Genomic DNA, 14267 nt, shown 5'->3' with positions numbered 1-14267 from the left:
ATTCAATTTGGTTTAATTTTCAGTCTGTGAATTTTCAGTTTATTTAAGTTTTCGAATAATTTTAGCTTTAATTATTATTTTTGCCTATCCGATAGAGATAAAGAGAAAAGATTAGTGGAAAGAAAAGAGATAAAAGAAGGATTAAAAAAAGAATTAAAAGAGAAATGTAATAAACGTAATAAACTTAATAAACTTCTTATTTTTCGTCGTCTTCTTTTCTTAGTTTCTTTTCTTAATACTTACTTTATTTCTTTACTCGATTGACTCTTTTAATTTCCTTCCTCAGTTCATTCTCCTAGTTCATTCTCCCAATTTCCTTACCACATTCCCTACCATATTCCCTTTCCAATTTCTTAACCCAATCTCTCAACCCAATTACTTTGCTCACTTCTCCCCCATTATCTGTACTCCATTTCATTACTCTATTTTCCTTTCTCTACTTCCCACTTCTTTCTATTTTTCTATCTCTTGGTTGTTTTCCCTCCTTCTTCTTTCTTGCTTATCCGCTTTTGTTGTTCTTTGTTTGCTTTTCATTGTCCTCCAACTCATTGTTTTTCGCTTTTTTGTATTTTCTGGCACTTCCTCCTATTATTCGTATCTTACGCTTTTCTCGTTCTCTTTTGGCGTATACACCACATCATTCTTTTCTTCTCCTTTAGCTTTTCTTTTATTGTGCATCCGTCGATCAATCGACAGAATATGTCTTTTTCTGCCCAATATACATTGTTTATGCCGTGTCTTCCGGCTTCTGCAATATTTTGTAGTGTGTTTGTTTAAAGATTAACTGTCTTTTTTGTTGATCTGATTTGATTCTCTTCCATTCTACATTACCTTTTTTTGTACTGTTTATTTTTAATTTGATACACTTAAACTTGATTGACTTGCTTCTGTACTTGCCAAAAAAAAATTTCGTGCACATTTAATTATTTGACTTGACTTCATTTCTTTCTCCCACGCTTTGACCAAGGAGCAGGCTAAGATTGGATTGTAACAATATCCAAAGACTCCTTTTTTCCCAGTTCCCCTCATTTTACTTGTTTTCTACATCTTAGCCAATTCATGTGGAAAAGGTGACAAAGACAAACTGTGATTTTCGTATTCTTCTCTCTCGTATTTACCCTAGTATGCATCTGTGCATATTCGGAACCTGGACACCCTCACCCGAAAATTTGTCAAAGTTCACGTGGACCCAACTGAAACCTAATGGTTGATCTGTAGTCCGAAAACTTTAAATCTGTTTGGCCAGGATAAGGTCACATTAAAAGTTTCCCGTTTAAATACACCAAGCGAGGTTTGGCGATGGGCCACAGCTTATTGCACATGAAATTGACATTCTGTAAATAACCATCACACAGGACAGCACAGGTGATGTTACCGCGTAACGCATTTGACATTGAATGATTTGGAACTGCTCATTCACAATACACAAAATGTTGTTGAATAATGGGGAAAAAAAAAGCATCAGCAATAATGAAATTTTTTTTGCGAGATAGCGTCTAGTGCGATGTTGAGGATATTCCCGATTGGGAACCAGTCGAGGTCGGTGTGCAGGAGTAGAAGAAATGAAACAAAGGAGATAACACATAGACAAGTGGAACAGGCCGCTTATTAATTAAACTATGTGGCTTTCGTAGCGGAGGTCGTTTGGACTGGCGAGTAAGATTGCCAGTATGGATAAAAGCATGCACCAGGGTCCTTATTAAAGATCTTAATAATCATAATGGCAACAGATAATGTGATGAATGGAAGACCGGAATAACCGATGGTTCGGGAGAAAGAATGGTCTCACGTGCCATAATATTTTTACCTGGCACACATTATTCTGGGCACATGATTCGTCGAGCAGTATGTACTCCTTGGAAAGGCCAAGGATGAGGAAAAAAAGGCAGGTTTACCAGTAAATTTTGATTTTCCGAAAGCGGACTTTTCGATTGCTGTGTATCAGAATGGAAGCGTTCTGTTACAGAAAGTCTTTGTTAGGCAGCAAACTTTTTTCGATGCATTATTGCGTCCCCTTTATGCAGCAGGCGAAGATTAGTTTTATCGCGATCAATCGCGGCCACATCCAGATGTTAAAAATCTCGTGCTTTGTCAGGCACACATTCTGTTTCCAGAAACTTCACCGTCCTACCTGATGAAGTAGATCCCCGCACAATTCGGCATACGCGCGTATCGGTAAGCCGCGGTATATCAATTTAAGGAATGCCAATACGAGTATGGTCAGATCAAACAATTGAGTAAGTTGTTGCATTTTCGCCCGAGGAAAAAAATGCATATGTTCTGTAACATCGAGAAGAGGAAGATTAGATGGAATCGGCCACATCCGGACAATGGTAACCACAAGTGATCTTCCATTGTCTGCAGCAGTTCCCAAACTTGTGTGGCTGTCGCCCGGCACCCAATTTCAGCCAATCTGTCTTGTGTTGGTTTAATATATGGCTTGCATCATCATACATAAGGCGCGATGACACGCATCCGTTTCTCCTCTCCTTCTTCATAGAAGTCTGCAGTGTTCAAACCTGGCCGGCTTCTCCTTCTTTCGTCCCATCAACATGGAAACAGGCTTGTCTGAGCCTTTGCTTCTTGAAAAACCCACTCCACTTCAATCGACATGCTCATTCGGCCGAGCACCGCTCATAGAGTCCGAAATATTTTTTTACCCGCCAGCATTTCGACACTTTATCTCCTCTTGGGCCTCTTTCCCGACTTGTTACTGATTTTTCCCAATTTCTTTCCTCCCGCCTGACGTTTTCTGCCATGAACAGGAAGCTATCACGTGCGGCGGCCGGCGATTCCCGCCACCCGGATGATATTAGGCCTGATATGGCCGCCTACCCGCTGACCTTTTATCCACAGGCCAATTTTCCGACAGTCATCGGTCAATTCGACAACCTGGTCGGTATCCCTGGCCCTGTTCCAGAGAGAGTTTCCAGCATACCTATGGCAGTCTCGTATTCTGTCCCGGGACCCCATACTGAGCCCACTGTGGCCTGTGGTCCTGATCCGCTGCATAATCCATATTTTTCCTGTCTCCGCCCGGTATACCCGGTCGCTTACGTGCCAGGCACCGCCATAAAGGCCTTCCCCACCACGCAGGCCCCGGCTGCCGTCCCGGGCTACCCTGCTGCACCCATCCAGCTCGAAATTCCGGTTTCTGTGAATCGTCATCCAATGAATTACCTCCAGACGACACCACAGCAAATTATGTACGCCCAGACGCGGCAGGCAGCTCTAAACCGGGCAGCCTACAGTGACCCGGGCTTGTACACGGTCGGTCGGCCGGTGCTGAAGTCCGCCGACCCGATATATGCCAGGGTTGGGCCTTTTAACGGCTTCGTACCACCCCCTGCCGTTGCTCTAAGTGCCCTGCCGAATAATGTTCGCGGCACGAAAAAAGCACCGTCGCCGTCGATCGACGCGCCGACGACCGGTGTAAGGATGCGTCTGCGGACGCCCGCCCGGAATACAAGCAGCTCCCAGGATCTAGTCGTTGACGTGAAGGTCGTCGGGAGGTCATCTCGCAGCGTGGACCGGCGGTTCACCTGCCGTACCTGCGGGAAGTCGTACACAAGGAAGAACAATTTGATCGCACACAAGCAGTCGGCACGCGCAAGTCAAAAAATGTACCACTGCGAGAAATGCGACAGATACTTCAAGCGTAAGTTTGATTTCACCCGGCACAACACCGAGCAGCACACGAGTCAAGAAAAGCGCTTTGTGTGCTCCGGCAAGCTTCCCGATGGAAAAGTCTGGGGCTGTGGAAGGAGGTTTTTTCGCAAAGACCAACTTAAAAGTCACTTGCGAGCTGCCAGAGCAGGCACCACATGCTTGAATTCTGTTCCCATAGGTGCTACTGTAGAGGCCCATGGCATTCTTGTCAAGAAATCCGCTAAGATGCCTGCATTTAGAGACAGTCTTGGGCTGTTAATGAGACCGGGGTGAAGTTTTGACGATATGATGTTGAGTGACTGTTCGGAGAATGAATGATGCATTTATTCTCTATCCGTCATCATTACTATATCTGTGATTAGTATATCTCCCATCACTTTACCTCCCATCACTTAATCTTTCGTCAATTAATCTTTCCTCACTTAATCCCTCATCACTATATCTCATTTCCACTTTATCACATCATCACTCATCTCTTGCTGCTTCATCCCTCATCATCACCATAAAAGTTCTAGATGTCATCCTTGGCTCACCACGCAGAACTGTCAGTTTGTATCCGGATACTCTCCATGTCATATAGCAAATGCAGCACTTTCAACCTGACTCTTCCAATACTCTCGCTATATCTATACTCGGAACCGCTTCCGAATTACTCTCACGTTCAATAGCACAAGTCATTGCAAATTCATACTTCCAATAATATCGTTCTTTGTATCTCCGATCACCATTTCTATTTCCTGATTTTGTCCTCTGAATACAGACAGATTTTGATTTGTATCTCCATATTATCACCCCCTTGAAAATATCATTGTGGATCGTCAATTTGCAACTTTCAATGCTATCCGCAAGCCAATATGCAAATCCAGAATTGAGATTTTGAATCCTGATTCGTATCTCCTAGTTCAGTTTCATCATCTCATTATCATGTCACTAAAGCGTTACTTAAACTGACACATCAAACTATCGCACAAATTAACAATCAACGAGCACAAATATTCGCATTCATCTCTTAAAGTCGAAATTACAACCGCAAATCCAATAAATATTGTATCCTATCTTATCCTTAGAATTCACACTAAGTACCAATCTGTTTAAATATATTTGTAATATTACTGAAAGCTCTTCACTAAACCGTAACCATTGTATCAAATCTGTGGCTCCTAATTGTTCTTCAACTTTTTTTGATTTATAGTATTGTTTGCGTGTCTGTTCAAGTGCATTGAATTCATATCAAACGGAAAAGCGCATTATAATTCCCTCACACTGATTTTGAGAATGCATGCACAGTGTATGTGTGCTCCTTTGATGTTGATGATTTGAAAATATTCAAATATTTCGACTTCTGAATAAGAAGTATAAATGTTTAAGCTGTATGACACGACAGTAGCAAAGTTTCAGTAAGACATGAATTACTTCATATTTGCATCTTGGTAATCTGGAAATTATATATCACGAATAACCCAAAAGAAAAGAAACCCGCTATAATATTCAGCATTGTTAGCAGTGGTTTATACCGATTCCCTCTAAAGCAAGTTTATGCAGGTCATGTTACCCCGCACCATAGTGTCGGTTCACAATAGTAAATAACAATGTAAATATATTCTGACCGCATTCTTTTTCAAAAGCAATCTGATATATGAAATATTTTTCAGAAGATTATATCTTTTAGAAAAGGTTCAATTAATATTCACTTCTAAAAGTAATTTTGCATGTGTGATCTTTTTTAGAAGTCGTTAAATGCCAAAATTTAGACATCTGTTGGATACCTGAACAAGCTAAAAAAAATACTTAAAACCAGAAAATCGACAAGACTAGAGTACCGAAGGCGTAGACGTCAAATATGATGATATTGAATGATGTTTTGGAAAGAGTAGGTCCATTATTGCAATCGTATGCCATGCAAACTGTTGTCAATATCAAAGTGTTGATAGGAGTCATAGAAATTGTAATGATTCTATCAAAGCGTAAGAAATCCTCAAAATCCTTCGTACCAGATTCAGTGTGTCATTTGATAACAAACTAAGTCTTCGTCTTTTATTATTTAGCATGTACTCGATTTGCATGCTAAATGTCTTCAAATCAGAATCTTCTACTGATCTTTTGCTGTTTGAAACCCATTTACCCATCTATTTTAGGTAGAATAATTGATTTAAGGCAAAACAACATGCAAGTTTCTCGAGTTCTGAGGTTGCAACCCGTAAAATAATAAATGCACCCAGTAGTAAATTGTTGTCAAATATGTTACGAGCCGTCTAGACCTGTCTGCAGCGTTAAATGTCCACCTTACACAGTTCCAAATACATCGCCCCTCAAATTTTTGAAAAATATGAAAAAGAGCAAGACGTTTTACTGCTTCAAACGTTAACATAGGCCCAAGTGAAAGAAGCAACAAAATGTTACCAGGATCCCGATCGTGAGATAAAAAGATGACAAAGCAAAGCAACCGCTTACCCTGCGGTTTTGCTTTCTATATCGTTGAAATCGAAATTCCGCTGTGTACCAAAGATAGCCATTGCAAAAATTACAAAAATGATAAACGCATATTGATGTTCTCCTTCAACATATTCTGACCTGTGTTACACAAAAATTGAAGGAAGAATGTTGTAACGATAGATGAATGGAGTATGTCCTAATATTAAATGAACAGAATAGTGTGAGGTACTCAATATGGGCAGTACCTATATCCGGATATATGGTTGGTTGAACAAATTTCCGGCTATCCTGCAATGAATCAATTTTGAATCGCATTTCCAGCGCACGTTAGTGATATATCTCCAAAACATCCAACTTTCCTTATTTAGGTGATCGTATAGTCACATTGAAATTATGCTTCTATGTGTTCAAAAAAAAGTATTGTTATTCTGAGGTTCTGTTGAATTTCCGACATTTGATTCGTACCGCCACTATTTTGCTTTTTAACACGATAACAGACAAAATCACCACCTGATCCAACTTTGTCGACAGCCAACAACATAAACGTGATAGGAGTGTTTTGTTTTCTGCTTTCAAATATGAATTTTCATCTTGATTTAACGAAAAAAGCCATTCTGGTATCCAAACTCCTGACTCACTTCAATAAAAAAGCATGGCAGCATTTTCCAACAAATTATGCCACATCTCTTTTAAAAGTTAATTTTCCGCGATCTCTGTCTCCCTTTCAATTTAAATAGTGCACTTGAGATGCAAATGGCAGCTACTCTGAGTATATCCTTGTGGAGTTCATGATAAGCAAGTCTTAAGATGTAGAAAAATGGATGTACTCCTTGTGCATAATTTTCCACTTAATGTGGTCCGAAAGCCACGTTAATATGTTCTTATCGTCAATCTTAAGCAATCTTGATGTAGTATTGGAACATTCAGACATGTTGTCGATCGAATTTCCTGGTAACTTGAAGTTGGATACATGATTGTAACTCGTGTTTCCAATTGCAAAAGGTGTGACAAAATGTGTGGCAAAATTTTTATGGCTTGAAGTCAAAAAGCATTGGTTGCCGTTTAGTGTATAGAAGGGTCCAGATTTCAGGAATTTACTTAAATTTGGTTGTGAAGTCTCAAAGCTCGAGTCCAATCATGATTTGATTGCCAATGTGTCTTTTAGAAAATATTGGCATGAGGATACTTTCCAGCTCCATGATGGCAGCTACGTAAATTTAATTGGCACGTTAGCTAGCATTTTGTGCTTAGCTTAGAGCATTCCCGTATCTTTCAATTAGTTCTAGTTGATTTTGAAGCCAGTATGTAGCATAATCGAATGATTAATTAATGTGAAGTGATCCAAAACGACTTCGTCACGGATCGCCAGAGGGTTGCTTATTTTTGGTCAATAAAAAATAAAAAATAAATACTAAAAAAATTAAAAAAATTAAAAAAATAATAAAAAATAATAAAAGCAAAAAAAATAAAAAAAAATAATAAAAGCAAAAAATAATACAGAAATAAGGAGTCGTAAGGAGGCCGACAGATACACTATGAATTTGGCTTGAAATTTTAGTACCGACCAGCTGCTCCTCCCAAATCGAATTGTTCTCTCGGTAAAAGTAAATGGGGCCTGCAAAAAAAAAAAAATGTTGCCGTTTAGAGGAAGAAACAAAAACGATTGAATAAGGAGGCGCTATTACTAAGAACGGGGTTAGGTAATCTTCAAAAGCAGAAGCAAGACTAGAAATGGGAGCAATTAATGGCCTCTTTGTAAGATATTGTGATCTTGAGGAACTTTCATCTTGGTTGGTTCTTAAAGTGTTCACATTTGTTAATCATCTACGTTAAGTGTGACTGGATTGGGTTATGGATGGTGTCTGAATTTGATGGAAGAATCAAGATTTAAAAAAAAAATGTGCTGCTGCTTCTACATACCGTACTTCCGCAGGAAGTGAAAATGATCCGGCACCAACACCGCAGGAACTAAAAATGGTCGAGATGTTCAGATCGGCCCTTTAAAATAAAGCACTAAACGCTTTTCCTTGTGCTTCGCAATTTACTAAAATCTAACTGGACAGATGCTAAATGTATTGGATCTATGTTTAATAACTGTTGTGCGGCACCTTCTCAGCTCAGTGTGCTTTCAGTTCTTTATTGTCAGTGAAGAATTTTATTAGTCCCTGCCTTTGCATTTTCCCTCGCCTTAATTTATGACATCAGTGCCCGATGCATTCCTACGGTACCGCAAGTAGTTAAGGTTGCAATTGGTTAACAATCACGTTGTCCTAAAAAGAAACGAAGTGAAAACAAACGATTCATAAAGAAGACAAGAGAAGAAGAGTACACGGATGAAAAAGAATCAATTGGTCCGTTAAAGCCAGCATGCTGTGCCAGCGGTTCTATGAGACAATATAGGCAAGATGAACCAAATTTGTTTCCCACAATAAAACCTAAAGCGGCTTTGTTTTGTAACACTTGGTGACATTCGTAACCCTCTTTCAGGAAAATATTCCGATTTATCATTCAGATTATGCCGACGTAACACCAGAATAATGCTGAAAGCAGAATATTCTATTGTGGTTATGCTTCTCTGACAAAGTAAAACAAACAAGCAAGCAAATAAAGTTTTTGGATTGTAACTCTATACAAAAAAAAATTTGCACAACGGATAAAACCGCCGACGCATTGCACTAACTTTGATTTACCCGCCTTTGTAGCATGTGATGAGAGAAGAAGGATGACTAAAATTTTTCCTGCTCCGAATTCCATTCATCAAAGTGTCAATTGTCTGCCAATTTATATATCCCACGGCTGTGACTGCATACTCCCAATAAGTTCTATTTTTTAGACAATCCACAAGGTCCATATTTATCCACTGCAATTACACAGCCTTCCACGCTGCTACTCCTCCCAGCCCAAGTCTTAGAATAGAAAGAATTATGCAAAGTTGGATTGTGCCAAGTGTGGATTGGGTCAATTCAACAAAACACCAACTGCTATGTTGGGGTGGGGTTGTCCGCCCAAATTTCTTCATGCTGGTGTTTTCCAACAACAGTATTTTGTCATCGGGGAAGCTCTAATCTCTAATAAATATTGGATTTGGGCGTCAGGTGATTATGGCTTCTTCCTCTAGTTTTTCTAGTGGTGCTTCCCCGATAAAAATGACTCGAAAAAAATTTAGGTGCGGGAAAAATCACCTGGTGAGCAACAATAGTAATTGTTTTGTTTCAAATTTTATTTTTTTAATTTTTTATCTTCTTTGTGTTCTCCGAGCCCGCCAGAACTTTTTCTTTTCAAAGTACATGAATACGCTTTTTGGCCTGAGTATACCAATCCGTCGGGAAAGCGCTTAAGACAAGGTCAATTAGCCTATTTACCGAGTGCCGAATTTACTTAGAGCATAATGCTTGCAAATTTTTAAGAATCAGAAAATAATAATAATTAAATAATTAAAAAAACTACTGCCGATTTTTTCTCATGCACGAGGGCGTGTGAATATTTTCCCAATCCCTATTGATGTTATATTATTTTAGTATCTCCGAAACAATAAATCGCATTGTTCACTTTTGCGTTGCTTTGCTGCACCGTGTGGTGTCTCATAAATCGCAATCTCCCGATTTGTAATTATTACTTCCTGTTTATACGTCCAGAGCGTGTATTGTGTGTTAAATGGTCCGAATCCGGTTTCAGATTTTGGGATTGAGCGATTTCTGACCCTTCCTTCCTTGGGCTTGGACTATACATCCCGGAGGAGACTCGATTTGCGCGTCAAGGGATGGTAAACCGATGTCGTAATAATTAAAAAGCAAAACGTAAACTACTCGGCTTCATCTTTTCTTTTTGTTTCTCTCTCCTTTGTCTATTGATCCAATCTACGCCTCAAATAATTCTGAAACATCTACCTTCAAACAGACGCCTAACAAAGCCTGCAACTTTGGGAGGGAACCGAGGAGTACGCCATTCGTGTAAAAAAGCACTTATTTACCTGCCTAAAAGGAGAAGAATAGAAATAAGCAAAAAAAAAGTAAGGACAAGTGAGCAAAAAAGAGAGAAAATGCTATGTAGTACAACCAACGGCTGAGAAAGAAACGAAATAAGTCCCGGGGGTCCGCCAAATTAAACTAATGTGAACGAGGAAAATCACCCAAAGCATGAGTAACCTTAAATAAGTAGGCGCAAAGCGGTCAGAACGCGACTCCTCCAAATTGCCAAGTGGTAAAAATATCGAAGTTCATAAGGAAGAAAGTTTCATCAATTGTAAAAAAATAGAACGAAATTAGCTTTTAATCCAGATAAAAATGTTCTGTCTAAGGCCCATAATAATTAAAAGCGTGCTGTGACAACGGAAATATGGGGCATGAAGGTCTTGAAGATCCATCCCTCGGGTTACAAGAAGCCTGGGGAATATCCCCGGTGCAGCTGGAAATAACCATTTATATTGGATAGAAAAAGCAGCTGAATAAGACACTATTAAAAGCATGATTGTTCCGGATGGTTTATCTGTATTGTTCTGAATAATCCAAAATGTTTCAGCGTTTAGGGATAGGGAGAACGAAAAAATATTGTAACATTTGACAACAATGACAGCATTATTGGCCATAAAGAATATTATTATTAGTAATAAGAAATTATTTAACCGAAGTGTTTTAAGATGTTTGCAAGTGTGTAGCTATTAATGCAGGTGAACCTGAATGCGTCACGAACGCTATCAGGTGGTGTCATGGTATAAGCTTAAACGCGTATTGATGTGAAAAGCAGCTGATAATTGCTACTGTGTTATAAATCTTGTAAGCAATGCAGGAATATCGGAAATAGAAAAAATAGAAGTAGAAAAAGGTTAATGCACGAAAAAATATATATGAAAAAACAAAAAAAACTTACGTATGAATAATTTAGCAAGTTGAATAAAAAGATCAGGAAAAACATAAGCTGGCAGCCATGCGCTTGGAACAAAGAATTTAGTCAGAAGCGGTATGAATTGCAAAACGAAGGAAAGAAGGGAAGAAAAAAAAAAAAAAAAAAAAAAAAAAAGCGTAAAAATTAATGCAGTTGCTTGATAATGCTGTAAAAATAAGGCTTATACGAACCAGATAAAGTAAAAAAAAAAAAAAAACGAGAGTTTAGATTGATCAAGTATTGAATGGGAAGGATATTTAATATGCTAACCGCGCCAAAACAATGTGGGAGAATCCATTGTTGAGTTGTTTACAGATAATTGTTTCCCAAAAGAATAGAAAATAAAAGTGTAAGCGTATTGGGCCAACAATGCGGGAAGCGTGTGTGTTAAAAGATATGGACACAATTTGCAACTATCATGTAAGCACACCTATCGAAGACAATAAAATGCAGTATGCGAAGTTAATGAATCCAAATACGGATTAACGGGCCTTGTATGCATTTTTTTATTTTTTTTTGGCTATTCACCCGCTTCCACTTAGGGCCCATGTTTCTGTCCCAACTTGCATTCACTTTACTGCACACCGGTCATCTTGATGTGTTATTCCCCATCTTCTTTTGGTCTCAATTTCTCAATGTCTGACTCTCTTTATCCTTACGTGTTTATTCACCGCCGTGTTCCATTTGCCGATCCTCTTTTCTTATTTTCTATTTTCCTTTCAAACTTGCTTCTTACACATCCTTTAAAAAGGTTTCGCTTTCCCATCTTTTTCTCACCTCCATATTTCTTATCACCGAGTCTTCATCTCCTTTTGTTCCATTTCCTTTCCTTCCTTTCCCTTCTTCTTATCCCTTTCATCTCTTCCTTTCTTTCCCCTTCCCATCACTCCAAACTTCCCAAACTTAAATACCAACTATCTTTTCCTGCAATAATCAGTCACTTTTACTCCATTTCTAGCGCTACCAGTTGTTTTTAATCAACGCATCGCTCTGAATGCTTTCAGTCTCACCCATGAACTTCCCAGCCAGAAGAACTGCCCCACTTAGTCTTCCACCGACTAATGTGGGACCCATTTCTAACCGTGCCAACGTTCTTCCTGCTCCCAACCTACCACCCATCTTTCCGCAAATGCATCCTTACACCGTTTCATACCCACCTCTTTCGCCGACTGAATGCACACCACGGAACGTTCCGATTGGGATTCCAATGTTTGGACCTGCATTTGGTCCGCATCCGCAGTCTGCTTTTGTTGGAGCGCCTGGCTTTCCGGTGCTGCAGGCCAAGGGCGCACCCCTGAATGTTGTTTACCGCCGGCCTGGTGACGCTGCCGCCGCATACTACACGTACTATCCGCCCACCCCTGGCGCCACCCCTGGGTCCGCGCCAGCGCAGGCAGTGCAAGCAGCACGGGCGCCAGTTCCAACTCCAGCGCCAACATCCGCACCTGCGCAGGCGCAAGCAAACGCCGGCGCGCAGTTGCTCCCAATGATCTCCTCAGGCCACAGCAGCCCAACCATGTAGCTCGCCTTCATCCCGGAGACCCAGCGCATTCCAGCGTATGCGGGTCCTGGCTACTTCCGCTCCGCAGATGCGCAAGCGTTCCCTGCGCAAGCGCCATGGGTGGTGCCGCTGGCAACAGGCGGCAAGCCTGCGCACCATCCGACGCACAGCTGCCCGCCTTCGCTAGGTAGCGCAACACCGCCATCTTCGGCGCAACCCGTGCGCGGCTTCGTGGAGGTCAAGCCTTTCCAGCGCACCCATCTTAAAATCAAAGCAAAGAAGCTTTTCCGGTGCGATCACTGCGGAAAGGAGTACACAAGAAGACACAATATGTTAGTTCACAAGCTCTCGGCGCACTCTGATGAGAAGCGCTTCGAATGCAATGTGTGCCACTCGAGATTTAAGAGAAAGTCTGACTACATTAGACACAACAAGGAGCAGCATACAAACAGTGTGAAGCGCTTTGTGTGCGCAGGCGAACTTGTGGACGGTACAAAATGGGGTTGCGGAAAGCGTTTTTTCCGCAAGGACCAGCTTAAAAAGCACCTCAACGCCAACAGAGCCCAGTACACGTGTCTCAAAAATGTTCCCAACGGTAAGCCTGCCTCTATAGATGGAATAACTGTTACTAAGGCTTCTTCTTCCGCCGCTGGCCATCCTGCGCACGCCGCTGAGGCGCAACCCGCAGCGCTCACCGAGGTGCCGTTGTCCGCGTGAAAAAATTTTGAAAATTGGAAAATTGAAAATTGGAAAAAAAAAAAGGATTTAATTTTTTTTTAATGTGCTTTTGGATTCTCTTTATAAAGACACATGGAATGTTATAGATGTCTTCTATTCCTTCAGACATCATTCCCGGTGTGCTATTTTTCCATTTGATTGTCTTTGTATTCACTTTGTCAGTTACTGGTTTTGTTTTGTTCTCGATTCTGGCGTGTATTGTTACTTTTTTGTTGTTATCATAGTTTACTATTATTTCACTGCTATACTATATCATATTTGACCTTCTTTTAATTTTGCACTTATCTTTTTGGCTTTACTTGTTTTTTGTTTTCTTCCCTTCTCTTTCTTCTTTTCTTTTCTATTTTCTTTTCGTCTCCTTTTCTCCTTCTCTATTTTTCTATTTTTCTATCTCTTTATTCCTTTCTTCTCTCTCTTTTCTATATGGGCTTACTCTGGTTTCTTACTGGGAATCTGCATTTAATCGGCAGTATAAGGATTATTCTTTTTCTTCCCTGATACAGTCTATTTAATATAAATTTTGCTCTACGCTTCAGTAGTTTCTGCGTCAATCCAATAATTATCAGAAATATAGAGATGTCTAACAACTGTAAAATGTGGATGCGGGCGTCGCGTCGATCGACCATGCTATTTTACTGCCATTGGCTGAAGCTCGTTTGTGACATCATACTTGGTCCAAGAAGCAGTGGAAAAAGGGATTGATTTAAGCTCTCGTGACCAACAATGGATCCAGAACTCCATGTTGCTATGTAATGTGGTTATCTTCGTTTAAAGAGGGAATTTCCAGCATGTTTTGCACAGCCTGGAGGTATTCTTCATATAATTACAGTAAGCATAGAAGCTGGAAGCAGAATATTAGGTATACGAATATCAAGTAAATGAGCATAGTATGAGTAGGGAGCATGAATAGTGAGGATTTATATTGTAAGCAGGAACTAAGTATTGCTATACTATAAGCAAGAAGTAAGTAGTTACTATACTGTGGACATACCATACTGTGTGTATTCATAATATGCTGTGAGTATTCACCTTATTATGGGCATAC

At 40.1% G+C, this 14267-nt stretch overlaps 2 protein-coding genes across 2 annotated transcripts; both read left to right on the top strand.

Annotated features, from left to right (window-relative positions):
- Nucleotides 1-2757: 2757 nt before the first annotated feature.
- BRETT_002724 (uncharacterized protein) lies at nt 2758-3942 on the top strand (the record flags this gene model as incomplete). The annotated part of the gene is made up of 1 exon (XM_041281245.1): nt 2758-3942. One exon carries the CDS (start codon nt 2758-2760, stop codon nt 3940-3942), a length of 1185 nt encoding a protein of 394 aa, XP_041139036.1.
- An 8053-nt stretch (nt 3943-11995) lies between these two features.
- BRETT_002723 (uncharacterized protein) lies at nt 11996-13201 on the top strand (the record flags this gene model as incomplete). Its single annotated transcript, XM_041281244.1, has 3 exons — nt 11996-12459; nt 12483-12501; nt 12524-13201. 3 exons carry the CDS (start codon nt 11996-11998, stop codon nt 13199-13201), a joined length of 1161 nt encoding a protein of 386 aa, XP_041139035.1.
- Between the last annotated feature and the right edge of the window lie 1066 nt (nt 13202-14267).

Source organism: Brettanomyces bruxellensis, chromosome 9 (assembly GCF_011074885.1).
Source record: "Brettanomyces bruxellensis chromosome 9, complete sequence".
Classification (NCBI taxonomy): Eukaryota; Fungi; Ascomycota; class Pichiomycetes; order Pichiales; family Pichiaceae; genus Brettanomyces; species Brettanomyces bruxellensis.
The sequence above is the reverse complement of the archived record's forward strand: the minus strand, read 5'-3'. Positions and strand labels throughout refer to the sequence as shown.